Source organism: Petromyzon marinus, chromosome 23 (assembly GCF_048934315.1).
Source record: "Petromyzon marinus isolate PM22_M1 ecotype Great Lakes invasive population chromosome 23, UKy_Petmar_22M1.pri1.0, whole genome shotgun sequence".
NCBI classification, from domain to species: Eukaryota; Metazoa; Chordata; class Hyperoartia; order Petromyzontiformes; family Petromyzontidae; genus Petromyzon; species Petromyzon marinus.
In genome coordinates, this window is record NC_133689.1 from 11,584,656 (window position 1) to 11,600,185 (window position 15,530).

The following is a 15,530-nucleotide window of genomic DNA, read 5'->3' on the forward strand; positions in this document are numbered from 1 at the left end:
CTGTGCTTGTATATGTGGATAGCCTCATGAACGAATCTCTCATGGAAGCCAGATGGCTTACAAAGAACCTCCGTCTTGGAAAAGTCAATGGCATGTGAGCCTACTGAATTAGAACAATGATCTGCTACGGCCGAGGTGTTGGTCCTACCGTGTTTAAGGTCTGCTTTATGTTCACGAATGCGGTCCGAGACATGGCGTTTGGTTTCTCCAATGTAACTACTACCACAGAGGCAACTTAGTTTGTAGACACCAGGGTATTGTATGTCCGGAATCACATCTTTTTTTTTTTTACAGACGGAACCAGATCACGGATTTTATGTAATGTGTTGAAACGGACCTGGATCTTGTGTTTATTCAAGATTTTGGAGATCTTTTTTGTGATCCCAGCAATGTAGGGTAAAGTGATGGTTTTGAAAGGCTCCTCAAGAGGGTTCTTCTTCATGGTTTGAGTGATAGCTTTGCGGATTGTATAGTTGGAGTAACCATTAGCCCTAAGAGCTTGGTGTACGTGCTTGAGTTCACTGCTTATGTGTTCCTGGTCGGATATGCATTGGGCTCTATGATACAGAGTCTTGATGAGAGAATTCTTCTGTGATGGATGGTGGTGGGAATCCGGTTTCAAGTAAGCATCTGTATGGGTAGCTTTCCTGTAGACAGAGTGGCTCATTGAACCATCATGTCTCCTTTTAATTAAGACATCCAAAAAGGGTAGTTTTGCCATCTTTTTCGACCTCCATGGTAAATATGATGGCTGGGTGTATGGAATTGATGTGGTCGCAGAATTGGTCTAGAGCAGGCTGGCCATGTGGCCAGATGACAAAAGTGTCATCCACGTACCTCTTCCATAAGGTCGGGCGTAGAGTGGCAGTCTGGATGGCGTCAGTTTCAAAATTTTCCATGAATACGTTGGCTACAACCGGAGATAGGGGGGAGCCCATTGGGGTGCCTTCAGTTTGTTTGTAGAAAGTTCCATTCCAGGTGAAGTATGTGTTGGTTAAGCAATGTCTCACCAGGGGGGGTACATCAGTATGCAGTCCTTGATGAACCAGGTCTTCAATGATAGCGATGGTGTCAGGTACCGGGACTTTGGTGAACAAGGACACCACATCAAATCTGACAAGCAGGTCGTCTGGGGACAGGGAAATGCCTTTGTCGATACCAGGTGAGTAGAATTTAGTACCGCAAAGGTGTTTTTTTTTCCAGTGAAAGGTCGCAGTATATCAGCAAGAAAACGTGCAGTTTATAGGTGGGGGAGTTGATAGTAGAGACGATGGGACGAAGGGGTGTATCTTCTTTGTGTATCTTTGGAAGGCCATATAATCTTGGTGGTCTGGCAGCAGAGGGTTTCAACGAGAACTGTTTGGTCTGATCAATTAATGCTGTTGAATCAGAGATGATTTTGTTCGTTTTGGTAACCAGGCTGTTGGTGGGATCTCTTTTTATTTTTGTATAGCTGCCATCGTTGAGTAGTTCTTGAATTTTGTTATATTCTGTTTTGTCCATGATGACAGTGGCATTGCCCTTGTCGACTGAGAGGACGACAATATCATCTCTCTTTTTTAATTGAGATAATTCAAAGCGTTCATCTTTGCTGATGTTGCTAGGTGGCAACTTAGCGTTTTTGAGGGTTGCAGCGATTTCAGATCTTGCTACGTCTGCAGACGTGATATCATTGGGCAATGATATAATTAACCGTATGTGTCTCGGTGTGACATCAAAGTTTAGACCTTTAGCTAAAACGGATTTCAGACCATCAGCAATGGAACTGTTACTGCGATTAATTACGACTTTGTTGACGTCTATCTTATCGGTGTGTGGATCCGATTTTTTGTTGGAGAGGTGATTGAATTTGGAAATCAAATTGTCCCTACATTTGGTCGACATAGTGGCAGCCGAAGAGGTAGTCATATTGTCTACATGTTCCCAATCCGATGTAGACATTGTTGCTGTCAATGTTAAGTGTGATTTGTAGAGTGTCTTGTCTAACTGATCGAGTTCGGTGCGTGTAAGTCCGATTTTTTCTGAGATGAGAGCGAAGCTAGTTCTAGCTAGGATTCGTTTTGCATTGAGATAAGTTGCAGCACCAGAGGTTAGTGTGAATGCGGTTGGTATTACCTTAGAGTCGCGGCATCTCTTCAGATTCATTGTTATAGCCCTCCCTTTCTGCTCCATGAACAACTGTAGCTCAATGTCTCCGTCTCTGTCCGTCGCTCGATGTCTCCGTCTCTGTCCGTCGCTCGATGTCTACGTCGCTCGATGTCTCCGTCGTTCTCCGTCGCTCGATGTCTCCGTCGTTCTCCGTCGCTCGATGTCTCCGTCTCGTCTCCGTCACTCGATGTCTCCGTCTCTCGATGTCTCCATCGCTCGATTTTTCCGTCGCTCGATGTCTCCGTCTCTCCCTGTCGCTCGATGTCTCGGTCTCTCGATGTCTCCGTCGCTCGATGTCTCCATCTCGTCTCCGTCGCTCGATATCTCGTCTCCGTCGCTCGATGTCTCCGTCTCTGTCCGTCGCTCGATGTCTCTGTCTCTCGATGTCTCCGTCGCTCAATGTCTCCGTCTCTGTCCGTTGCTCGATGTCTCCATCTCTGTCTGTCGCTCAATGTCTCTGTCTCTCTCCGTCGCTCGATGTCTCCGTCTCTCTCCGTCGCTCGATGTCTGTCTCTCGATGTCTCTGTCTCTCGATGTCTCCGTCTCTCTCCGATGCTCGATGTCTCTGTCTCTCTCCGTCGCTCAATGTCTCCGTCTCTCGATATCTCCGTCGCTCGATGTCTCCGTCTCGTCTCCGTCGCTCGATGTCTCCGTCACATTGCTGGATTCAAACTCGGGTCTCCAAATTAATATTTCAGTGTGTAAACTACTGCTCCCATATTTAATTAACTACTGGTTAATTGGCCCATTAACTGTTGAATTAAATGTAATTTATATCGACTCACCTATCCATATCAGTGATGATGATAATATGCATTTAGCGCGCAGCGCGACAAACCCGGTGACCTGAGTTTGATTCCTGCTCAAGGTCAACACCAGTCACGATTATCTGAAACAGTCCTGGGCCTCCTCTAGATCGACTCAGCCTCAAATGAGTACCTAGTGCGGTGTGTAAACAACGTCATTCGGGAGACAAAGGCAGTTGGGCATGATGCTGGCCATCTACCCCATCGCGTACCATGCCAGCCTTAATAGGTGCTTGCTAACACCACCTGCCCCAACACTCTGTTAAGGCTATAGGGGGGATGTTTGTCATCGTGTCAGTGATGGGGCAATAGTACAGAAAGTAGACAAGTTTCCGTACCTGGGCAGTGTGCTTCTAACCAACTCCAGTTTGGCTGCAGTTGCCTCACTCTGAATCCGCTGAGCAGCACTGCATTTTTTTTTCACCGTGTGAACGAAAATTAAGTTGAATATTTTGAGGTTCTTTAAAAATTATTACTAAACACTGCTTATAAACATAAACGCATAAATGCTGAGAATATAATGTCAGATGCATATCGTCTGTACTTTATACAGTGGCTTTTGCTAAGAAACTGCCAGTCAGACGCAAACTTGTCATGCTGGGGTGTTATTGCCAGAAACGCCTTTGTTTCCCCAGCGCTGATTTTTACCAACCACACCTGGTATTCATTTAAGGTTGAGTCGACTTAGGGGAGGAGTAGGGCCGGTTCAAATATAATTTACCACTGCTATTGGCCACGACCCGGGAATTATGTGAAATAGTATCGGAGCCAGATGACATCCCCGTTGCACCCCACGGTAAACAGGAGGAAATGGCTCTGACACTCGGGTCCGTAGGTTTACATGGGCCTTCCCACCATAATGGTCCTTAATGATTGTGAACAGAGTCAGGGACCCCAAAAGCACAAAGAATAACCCAAGACCGTGGCCTCTTATTGAAGACCTCCAGGTCAAGAGAGCTTCCTGGTGTGTGCACGTGTTCCACTGTTGCGGTGCCCTGCAGTGGCATTTTGGTCACACTTTTTTTTTTAATTTGTGGAGGAAATTTCTCTTGCCATGGCCAGGTTGGATCTGATGTATGGAGTCCCACTGCTTGCGGTGGTGGGGGGCCAGTGAGCTTCCTGATGGTTTGATCCACAATGAGGCGCTTCTTTGGGATGTTTGCGTTCTTCCAATTGTTTATCCACTCAAGCATATCGGTTGTGTGGACATAAGCCGGATGGATTTAAGAAACGTTTCCATTGATTACCATGATAACAGATCAAACTAGCGACTTCTGGATTGTGTACCAACCATTGCGTCATGCCAGCGTCCTGTGATGTCATGGTTATAGGTGGGGGGAAATAACAACCAGGGTACAAGGTGTTAGTGTGTCGTGAGTTTGAGGACACAGTTTCAAATATAGTTATTTTTTTATTTTTTTCCTCTCCCCCCAAATGGGGTAAAAACAAAGAAATTACAATGTACAAGGGTTGTGGAGGAAAGGGTTGGTAGGAGAACGTGTGCCGAGATCGCCAGCAATCTGCGGCGGACGCCTGCTCACTGTACGAACGCCTCCCGTGGAATCCGTCCGGTAGTCGGACGAAAAGGAACGATGAAGGTAGGCGACCGTGGTTTTCGGAGATCCGAGCCGGACGGCGACAGTGATGAAGGAAGGGGGGAGAGAGAGGGGTGGAATAGAAGGGGAGATGGGCGGTATCGTTAGTGATGCTCGTCAAACGCAAATGCGCCCGACCGTTTGCTATCAGTCGTGTCCATAAACGGTGCGGATGGGACGGCACTCACGTTCAGTTCCATGAGGGTGTTCGCACACTGCTGGAACTGCCAGCTGTTCTCCTGCAGCCACCCGAGAGTGGGCGCGCACGCACACAGGAGAGACGTCAACATGACTACCCAGTTTGCCAACCAGATAACTAGGCCTGGCCTGGATCCCATGGCAGCCTGAATGGGCGACGCCACTGCAAGTGGGTCATGTAAAACCCTTACATTGTGCCGCTTTGCTCGCTTTCCTATGGGAGCTGCACGCTTTGATGTTGGCCGACTTCGGAAACAGTCATAATGTCACAAAGTCAGTGCACAAGAGGTGCAACTGTTAAGTTGCTGCTGATTAAGTTTAAGTTTTTGCCAATGTTTTGTAAAATAAAATGGTGGATATGTAAACAAATGATTGATTAGAGCTTGGTATATGCTTAAGCCATTTCAAGCATACGTTAAACCTCTAATAATAATAATTTTAAAATAAATATTGTCCCTTTCATCTGGCTGTGGACAAAATGGAGGATGGGAAGTGGTAGGAGTAATGCCAGGGTTGTGGCCAAAGAGCCGCATGGCCCTCGAAAATTTGGGAGAATAAATATTGCTCATTGTTGCAGCGAAGCGTACCGCAATTCTGTGCACCACCGCAGGCGTGGAGGGCACCGCAGGCGTAGAACTTCGCAGCTGCGAAAGCATCTGCCCATCCTGATGGTGACAATGGTGAAGGTAGTGGTTGTAAAAAGTGGTATAGATCATGGCGATAATGATTGTGATTGATTATAGTGGTGAGCATGATTATGGTAACAGTAGTCGTGGTGATGAAGATAATGGTAAAGATGGTAATGATTGTTGTGGTAGTAGTAGTTATGGTGAAAGGGATCATGGTGATGATGGAATTACATTATGTTGGCGGTCAGGATGAAGATGATGGCAATAGTGGTGGTGTTTGTGGCAATGATGATGATAGTGATGATTGTGGTAATGATGGTAGATGTGTGACGAAGATAGTCAAAGATGGTGTTAGAGATAGATGATTGAAGCAATAAGTGATGATGTTGATAACCGCCAGCAGGACAAAAACAAAAAACAGATAATGACATTCAACAGCTGCTCATGTTCCTCTGTGTCATCTGTAAACTGCACGTAACCTTTTCTTAAGTGAACTCTTATACAAACAGTTAAGAAACTTAAGTGGGCTCGGGCAGGACACGTCATTATAAGGGTTAATGGCTGATGATCAAGAATGCAGCAATGAGATGGAACCCATCTAACAGTTGTTCATGGGCAGGTGCTAGGTGGGTTATTACAATTTTGCAATCATGAGAAATTGCAATGGCTTAGGGGAGGTATTCATCCAGCAGTAGTTTGACCAAGGCAGGTAATGATGACCTTCTTCAGAAGTGTTTTACTTGGTGCATTTGGCAAAATCCTCTGATCACAAGCACTTTTGCACGTGTGGGGAAACTGGAATGCACGGAGACACAAATATCACAGAGAGTGGGGATAGTTTGAGGGCCGGCATCTGTGGAGGGTCACTCACCAGGATCACGAGCTGTGGAAAGTGGTTTCGCACGAAGCTGTTGACACACACACATGCAGTTAGAGATGGGACACAAAAGGCCAATGGAGTGTGTGTGAGTGACCGGGTGGATGAACGCATGAGCGAGCGGGGTGTTGAGTGCATGGGTGAAGCTGGAGGGTGGGGGAGTAGGCGTGCGGGCGAGCCATCGGTTGAACAGGCAACCACAAAGATAAACCATGTAGATGAGTGGGTGGATAAGCATGAGGACGAGTGAGTGCCTGGGTGAGTGGGCAGCTACGTGGACGGACAGGCGAATGGGTAAGCGGGCAATGTCGCGTTCATGACAAAGGAGCGGTACCTGATGTAGGCATTTGGGTCGTGGAAGGAGTCGCACAGCGGATTCCCCTTCAGCCATAGCTCTTTCAAATTGAAGGCCTTCAGTGGGTAAAGTTCCCTCACATCTTTGAGCTGCATGGCAGGGGAGATATTTCCATACAATTAGGGGCATAAGGGCCATGCTTCTGGGCAACTTACCACAAGTTATACATTACAATCCATGCCCACGCATGGATTGTAACGCTTTGCAGAATGCATTTGCCTTAGCGTGCAAAAGCTGACGCGCAGCTGTCACGACAAAATGTGTATGCATATTTGTAAACAGTCCCTTGTGCTATAGTTTGCATCTCTTTTGGTTAACCCTTTCATCAATGGTGTGCGGTATTCAGTTGGGCATGTCCTTAATAGTAACACCACATTATACAAACATTTCGTTTATATTGGATCACATTTTATGAACGTTACATTGCCCTCCATTACGAATGGGCAGAGTCAATGCAGAAATTCCTTCAATATTCGTTGAAAAGGGTTAACAAAGGAGGCCAAATACTGCAATCGCATATTCTAAGTGAATGTATCAGCTCTCAACTTAATTGATTAATTAGCCCATTTCAGCATAATGGTCAAATTCAAGAGTCCATGCTATGTTTCGTCTTTTGTTTGTATTAATTGTATTTTGTTTGTGTGGTCTGTCCTGTCCAGTATGTACTGTGTCCCATTTGTACTGACCGTCTCATCGTATGTCTCACTGTACTCTCTTGTCTGCAATGTCTTGTTGCCTATCTTGTTCATGCAGCCCAATATGTTTTGTCCATATAATTACTTGTCTGCCTTGTCTGTCTCTTATGTGTCATTAGCCTAATTTAACGTGCATATAATTTGCATGAATAATAAAGAACTGGTTCCTACACACCATTTGGTGCATGTGTTGTGAGTGCAATGACTGAAGTTAATTGACGTATTCTTAGTTCTTTCGGTAAAGTCACGTTGAAGGGAAACAACAAAATAATAAAATATATATATAACAATAAAAATTCTCACGACGTTTCGACCTTAACACAAACGGTCGTCTTTATTGTTTTATATATATTTTATTTTTTTGTTGTTTCCCTTCAACGTGACTTTACCGAAAGAACTAAGAATATGAATTACTGCAGTCACGAAAGCTTTCAATCAAAATTTAATTGACGTATTGATGCGGAGTTGCAGGCCTACTGTACAAAGTACATCAACAGGTACCACCCATAGGTGATACATGTTGATGTACTAAACTGCAATGGTACGTTTCACATTTGTGTATTTATTGCATTTAAATAATTAATTAAAGGCATATCTGATACCCAATACATGCTTAAAATAATATCAAGCGAATCGGAAATGAACAAGTACCAAAACAAAAGGAGACGATATAAGATATAATAGTAGGTATATCGATACTTGGATTGAATCGCGTAACGAACGGTCGACTCGCTGTGGCGAGGAATCTGAACCAACGCGACGCTCGCACCAGAGGTGCACCAGGCATGCGAGCGTCGCGTCGCGATTTATTGAACGGCGCTCACACCCACATTGTTTTTGGAGAGGTTCAGCTTCTTGAGAGATGGAGTGTGCTGGGCAAGTTTTGCCAGGTCATCCAACCGGTGCAGGTCATTGCACGTTAGATTCAGGGATGTGATCTGTGGGAGTGGAAAGCAAGGGAGGCACAGAAAAGACAAAGGTCCCTCTTATAGCCTTAACAGTCTTTTGCAGAAAGTGCTGTGAGCGAGCACCTATGAAAGCCGGCACGGTACACAAGAGTGGTCAGCACCACGCCGACCGCCTCTGTCTCCCTAGTGGTGATGTTTACACACTGCACTAGGTACTCATTTGAGGCTAAGTCGACCTAGAGGAGGCCCAGGACCGGTTCAGATAATCGTCACTGGTGTTGGCCGTGAGCGGAAATCGAACTCTGGTCGCTCGATTCATAGCGCAGCGTGCGAACAACTGCACTACCGCTCCCCTCTAAGGGAGGCAAAAGACAAAGATCCCCAGTATAGCCTTAACAAACTGTAGGAGCAAGTGCTGTTAGCGAGCACCTATGAAGGCCAGGATGGCACACGAGGGGGTGGGTGGCCAGCACCACGCCGACCGCCTTTGTCTCCCCAGTGGCGATGTTTACTCACCGCACTAGGTACTCATTTGAGGCTGAGTCGACCTAGTGGAAGCCCAGGACCGGTTCAGAATAATTGTCACTGATTTTGGCCGTGAGCGGGAATAGAAGCTTGGGCCGCTAGGTTCGTAGCGCAGCGCAGTGCCACCACCTACGGTTTAGCAGCAATAGCAGCAATGTAAATGTCGTGCCGTGCCTCGTTTTGGTTTTATCTCAAGTCGATGGTCGGCGATGACCGCTTGGTAAAATGGGGGCTACGCAACCATGAAGCACGCACCAACGTCCACGTGTGGCGACGCGCCTCTAATCCAGCACTAATTAATCTAGTCGCAAATTCCAACGCCACATTATACTGCAGTTTGGTACGTATTTTGTACTGGTAGAAACCTCCTGGTTCCACCCAGCCCACAGGGGATTATTGTGTCCGTCCGTCGTACATCCAAAAATGGGAGGGGTGGGGCTGGGTGGAGAGGGGAGGGTGGGGAGGGGCTGGGTGGGGAGGGAGGGGCGGGGTGGGGAAGGCGGCCACGGCACACACGAGGGGGTGGGTGGCCACCAACCACGTCCGGCCATCTTCACGACATTTTTCCCTCCACGTTGAAAATCAACAACATGCGTTTGGAGTATGCGGCTGCTCACAATCTCTAAATTATAAGCCGCCAATTCGTTGAGCCATCATTCGAGGCAAGCAACGTTCCTACCAGCTCCCTCTGCAGGAATGTGTTTTAAGAGTAATAATGCCCTACAGATGAAAGGACCAAGAGAGCTAGCGCAGCAACACTATACCTTAGGTGCAAAGCATTAAAACACGTGGGGAGAGGAGAAGGCCGTACCATTGGAATATTCTCTCGGATGATCTTGTTCAGACCATCCATGTGGTCCTTCCGGTTCAAAACCAGGTCGACACCACGTGCCTCCAGCTCTGGGGAGTGGGGGAGGGTGATCGTGCATGTTGTAGACGGGGACCGTAGATGCACAACGGTTCATTACGCGTTGCGTTCAACTCAACTCCTACCCTCGCGATGCGTACAGTGAGTGATGCGCATAAGGATGAATTAATTAAATATTAGTTCAAATGACATGACAATGATATCTTTAGGCTAACAGGATGAATAAACTAGAACAAATGAGACTAAAGAAACAGTATGAACGATTCTCGGCTCAAATAATAAAGCTGAGTTGTGACAAGTTGTCAATGTGCAGGAGTGCAAAGTAAACGTAAAAAAAACACAAATGTTTGTTTCAATTACCTTCATTAATTCTGACCGCCTTCAAGTCCAGAGCTTTGTTGGTAGGGTCATATTTTTGGCTCAAACATTTCTGTAAAAAGAACACGCACATGTCGCATCCCCCATTAGCATAAACTGGCTGCTATGACAGGGTCTGTTGGGGTGCACCAATTTTAAGCACAATGTGAGGACACAGCATCACTATGTCATCTACACGCATTGCGTGTCACTCAGTGACACGGCTTTTGCAGTGGAAAAACAACCTGTCGCCGCCTGAGCCGCGCTGAGCTGACTTGGCACAGCAGTGGGCATAGTAACACACAGACCTGGCTGTCTTTGTCACTGCTAACATTGTCTACGTAATGGCCCTGTACGTTTATTTTAGGTCAAATTGACCAAGCTCAGATACCCACTCTAACAGCAGGGTGATTACTGGAGCCGGGACCACAGTGCAGTGGGTTTGCTCAACCAACCACAGAAAATACTCCCTGTTTAGGCTTACAGAGTATTGGGGGCAGCGAGTGCTCTTCGTGAACACTAATTAAGGCCGGAAAGGTACACCAGACGGTGATGTGGTGAGCACCACACTAAGCTGTGTTTGTCTCCCCATTGGTGATGTTAACAAACTGAACCAGGTATAAATATATGGTTGCGTCCATATAGGAAAAGTGTCATAGCATCACAAGTTTAATAGGGCATGGCTCTAAAGAAAGCTGTCTATGGTGTGGACCAATCAGTTTAAAAGACAATGCATATACTACCAGAGCATGTTTTTTGTTTGCATGTTCACCACAAGTATATATGGTTAATGCAGACATGATTCCTTGCAAAAGGTTTCAATTTGGTGTTTTAACATCTTAACACTATTTTTATTGCCAGAAAGGCTAACATCTATTCTTATATATCAATGTTGAATGCCGATTTAAACTAGATACTTTACAACGTCAAAGTTTAGTTTGTTTAACCAGTTGAGAATTCAAGAGACCAGGATGTGTTCACTTCTTGTCAAGAAGCATAAACCATCACGTGAGCTCCAGTCATCCTCGTAGTGGCTTTTGGCCGCTCATCGAAAAAAGATAGTCACTGCATCGAGCGCATTCAAATGCACTTCTGCGGCCTTCTGGAACGCTCTTCCAATATTAGGAAGCTACTGGAGCTATGCACTCTTAAATATAAATTGACAACTCATTTCTCTAGAACTACTTGTTGTGTTTAGTTGTCCTCCCGCACCTCCGGTCAGCATGGTTGGCTATGTATGGTGTGAAATGAGTTTAAATGCATACATTTCCGAGAGTGACCTGGGTCACCAAAATGACAAGTCTCTATATTCTATAATTATTTTGGTGCAACTGTTAACCTTTTATAATTGGCATTTCTTTCTCAAAACCTGATACCTAGGATGCTCCATCTCCACGTTTGCACACCCCCCAGTACATTTACCGAGATCTCGAACCAGCACAATTGGCTTGGCACCGCAGAATCGGCTTTGAAGATGCGCCGCTTGGCCACCAGCAGCTGCTGCCGCAGCGCCTTGCAGATGGACATCGTATAGGGCCCGCTGGTGGTGGCAACGCAGGTGCACCACAAACAAAACACAACAGCACAGAACATCAGCGATGAGGGCAAGAATTAGGCACATGAGAAAAACCTGCGCTTTGCCCAGACAGAGGCAGTGTCCAGGCTCCACTTGAGGTTTGCATTATATTCTAGGTCGCTAGTCGACTATAATAGGAACGTGACTAATAGCCACAGGCAGAGCAAGATGTATACTGGATGTGGTGCGCCGGGTTGTGGTTATTAGTCAAAATGTTACTGACCCAGACAGACCCAGCTGAAATTATGCCCTGACTCTAAAAAGAACGCAATAGCTAAACACTGATGGATGTATATAGCGTCTAACTCGAACACATCTCTAGATGCTGTATGAAAACCAGGGCATGCGCACCATGGAGAATCAGATGAGGGCTCCGAGGATTGAGGTGAGAGCCTCATTCACCGCTATGGGAAAAGAGTATTGTGGTGGCCTTCTGGATCATATAGAGTAAATAACCCTCTTGTAGCCAACCTAGGTTGTAAGAGCAAGTGATGTCAGTGAGCGCCTATTAAGGCCTAAATGGCATGTAAAGGGGTGGGTGGTTTGGTCAGCCGCACCCGGCTGCCTTCACTGCCCCATTGCTGCTAAAGTTTTCACAATGCAGCAGGTACGAATCGACTTTGGGCAGGCCCGGGGACCGGTTCATATATCAATCTACACTGATGTAGCCATGGCTGGAAATCAAACTAAGGTCCCCAGCTACATAGCGCAGTGGCCTAATCACCGCGTCCCCTCTGCACACACATGCACGGTGTGCGCTCAGTTAAACTTACCGGCGCTGGCAGGAACCCGACCTATCCCCCTTGTCCACATTTCCACGTCCACTCATACGATGGGAGCGGGGGATTCGGCCATTTCTAGCATCTCGTCCTCCGCTACTACACGAGCCTCCACCATAACCTCGTGTCCATCCTGCACCATTCCTTGTTTTCCAGGTGCCCATATGGTGTGCATATTCGCCTCTCTTTCCACCACCACGTGCGGGGAACCCAGACAACTTCTCAAACATGTGGGGTCTGGGGCCTCTATGAGGGCTCCTGGCTGTAGCCTGGGTCTCCATGCACACTTCATGCTCTGTTGACATGGTTTCAAGTTTCAAGTTTCATTTATCAGGTATAGCCCTGTGAGCCATGCGGCTCTTAAGTCGGGTGCAACCGCAACAAACAAAATTTGAAAGCAGAACATCTTAAAGCGACAACGCGTAACAGAAACATTCTGGAATAAACCAGCAAATATTCCACACAAAAAACGTATTAAAACGCTGTGTGCAAAAATCAATGTGGTGCAAGCCAATAACAACAACCATAAGACAATTTGGATTAACCATATGTTTTCGAATCACCAAAATAAAGCTAAGAAAACAATGTAACAACAGTAATCATAGGAACTGTGATTTTAAATTTAACAATAAACGACATATATAACACGGACGACAAAAAACTGCAGCCGTAGCTGGCAGCACGACACTCCCAGTGTATGATGTGTGAGTGAGTCAGCAGCAGCGTTAGTGAGTGTATGATGTGCGAGTCAGTGTATGATGTGCGAGTCGGTGTATGATGTGTGAGCGAGTCAGCGGCAGTGTGAGTGTATGATGTGTGAGTGAGCCAGCACACGATGAGTGAACCTGTGTATGATGAGTGAATGGGTCAGTGGATGTGCGAGTGTATGATGTGTGAGTGAGTAAGCGCATGATGAGTGAGTCAGTGTATGATGTGTGAGTAAGTGTATGATGTGCGAGTGAGTCAGTGTATGATGTGCGAGTGAGTCGGTGTAAGATGTGCGAGTGAGTCAGTGCATGATGTGTGAGTGAGTCAGTGCATGATGTGTGAGTGAGTCAGTGCATGATGTGTGAGTGAGTCAGTGTATGATGTGTGAGTGAGTAAGTGTATGATGTGTGAGTGAGTCAGTGTATGATGTGTGAGTGAGTCAGTGTATGATGTGTGAGTGAGTTAGTGCATGGTGTGATTGAGTCAGTGTATGATGTGTGAGTGAGTCAGTGTATGATGTGTGAGTGAGTCAGTGTATAATGTGTGAGTGAGCCAGTGTATGATGTGTGAGTGAGTCAGTGTATGATGTGTGAGTGAGTCAGTGTATGATGTGTGAGTGAGTTAGTGCATGGTGTGATTGAGTCAGTGTATGATGTGTGAGTGAGTCAGTGTATGATGTGTGAGTGAGTCAGTGTATGATGTGTGAGTGAGTCAGTGTATGATGTGTGAGTGAGTCAGTGTATGATGTGTGAGTGAGTCAGTGCATGGTGTGAGTGAGTCAGTGTATGATGTGTGAGTGAGCCAGTGTATGATGTGTGAGTGAGTCAGTGTATGATGTGTGAGTGAGTCAGTGTATGATGTGTGAGTGAGTCAGTGTATGATGTGTGAGTGAGTCAGTGCATGGTGTGAGTGAGTCAGTGTATGATGTGTGAGTGAGCCAGTGTATGATGTGTGAGTGAGTCAGTGTATGATGTGTGAGTGAGTCAGTGTATGATGTGTGAGTGAGTCAGTGTATGATGTGTGAGTGAGTCAGTGTATGATGTGTGAGTGAGTCAGTGCATGATGTGTGAGTGAGTCAGTGTATGATGTGTGAGTGAGTCAGTGTATGATGTGTGAGTGAGTCAGTGTATGATGTGTGAGTGAGTCAGTGTATGATGTGTGAGTGAGTCAGTGCATGGTGTAAGTCAGTGTATGATGTGTGAGTGAGTCAGTGTATGATGTGTGAGTGAGTCAGTGTATGATGTGTGAGTGAGTCAGTGTATGATGTGTGAGTGAGTCAGTGTATGATGTGTGAGTGAGTCAGTGTATGATGTGTGAGTGAGTCAGTGTATGATGTGTGAGTGAGTCAGTGCATGGTGTGAGTGAGTCAGTGTATGATGTGTGAGTGAGTCAGTGCATGATGTGAGTGAGTCAGTGTATGATGTGTGAGTGAGCCTGTGTATGATGTGTGAGTGAGTCAGTGTATGATGTGTAAGTGAGTCAGTGTATGATGTGTGAGTGAGTCAGTGTATGATGTGATTTAGTCAGTGTATGATGTGTGAGTGAGTCAGTGTATGATGTGTGAGTGAGTCAGTGTATGATGTGTGAGTGAGTCAGTGCATGATGTGTGAGTGAGTCAGTGTATGATGTGTGAGTGAGTCAGTGTATGATGTGTGAGTGAGTCAGTGTATGATGTGTGAGTGAGTCAGTGTATGATGTGTGAGTGAGTCAGTGCATGATGTGTGAGTGAGTCAGTGTATGATGTGTGAGTGAGTCAGTGTATGATGTGTGAGTGAGTCAGTGTATGATGTGTGAGTGAGTCAGTGTATGATGTGTGAGTCAGTGTATGATGTGTGAGTGAGTCAGTGCATGGTGTAAGTCAGTGTATGATGTGTGAGTGAGTCAGTGTATGATGTGTGAGTGAGTCAGTGTATGATGTGTGAGTGAGTCAGTGCATGGTGTGAGTGAGTCAGTGTCGGCTCCCGGTGGTGGGGGGACTAAAATCTGAGTCAGTGGAGGAGAATATTAATTTGTGAACTTACATTATAATAAATGTGCGACAGTGCTGTATGTTGTACATTAATGCTGATGTGTGTTTTGTATGTTATAGGTTTGTGTTCTGTGTTATTGCTGCTGTGTTGTGCGATAGTGGCGCGCACCTTGGAAAGTCATGTTCGCCATGGCCACGCAGAGCGAGAGGATGTCGGCTTCGTTCGCCATAGCTGTTGTCGCCGTCGTCGATTCCACGGCACTGCTGAGCTGTGATTCGCGTTGCTCGGCCGTCTTCGTGTTCCGCGCCACTGAATGTCGCAGCCAACTTCTCCGCCTCCCTCCGCCGTCTGATGCGTGCTTCCGCCCTGCCGTTTCTGAGACCCCGCCCCTTCCGGGTTACCGAGATCTCGCGAGAGCCGCGCCCGTCACGAGATCTCGCGAGAGCCGCGACCTTCACGAGGACCACAACAAAAACAACAATGGTGAACGCGTTACAATCCACGACAACATCGTTACGTAGCATGTCATATAAACG

General features: G+C 46.4%; 1 protein-coding gene across 1 annotated transcript; it reads right to left on the reverse strand.

The window, feature by feature from the left end:
* Positions 1-4,352: 4,352 nt before the first annotated feature.
* Positions 4,353-15,244, reverse strand: LOC142925680 (uncharacterized). Its single transcript, XM_076069023.1, has 11 exons — positions 15,163-15,244; positions 12,311-12,611; positions 11,384-11,501; positions 9,965-10,034; positions 9,548-9,636; positions 8,134-8,241; positions 6,588-6,697; positions 6,248-6,284; positions 5,335-5,412; positions 4,738-4,788; positions 4,353-4,494 (listed from the first exon to the last, which is right to left on the reverse strand). The coding sequence occupies exons 1-11, from the start codon at positions 15,221-15,223 to the stop codon at positions 4,492-4,494; spliced, it is 1,026 nt and encodes a 341-aa protein (XP_075925138.1). The 5' UTR covers positions 15,224-15,244; the 3' UTR covers positions 4,353-4,491.
* Positions 15,245-15,530: the final 286 nt, after the last annotated feature.

What these genes read in the sequence shown, in the direction of transcription:
- LOC142925680 (XM_076069023.1), bottom strand. Translation starts at nt 15,223, where the DNA reads ATGGCGAACGAAGCCGACATCCTCTCGCTCTGCGTGGCCATGGCGAAC. An exon ending in GGCGGTCAGAATTAATGAAG is followed by an intron (nt 9,637 to 9,964) that starts GTAATTGAAACA and finishes CCCACTCCCCAG; the next exon opens with AGCTGGAGGCACGTGGTGTC. An exon ending in TCCGAGAGAATATTCCAATG is followed by an intron (nt 8,242 to 9,547) that starts GTACGGCCTTCT and finishes CCACTCCCACAG; the next exon opens with ATCACATCCCTGAATCTAAC.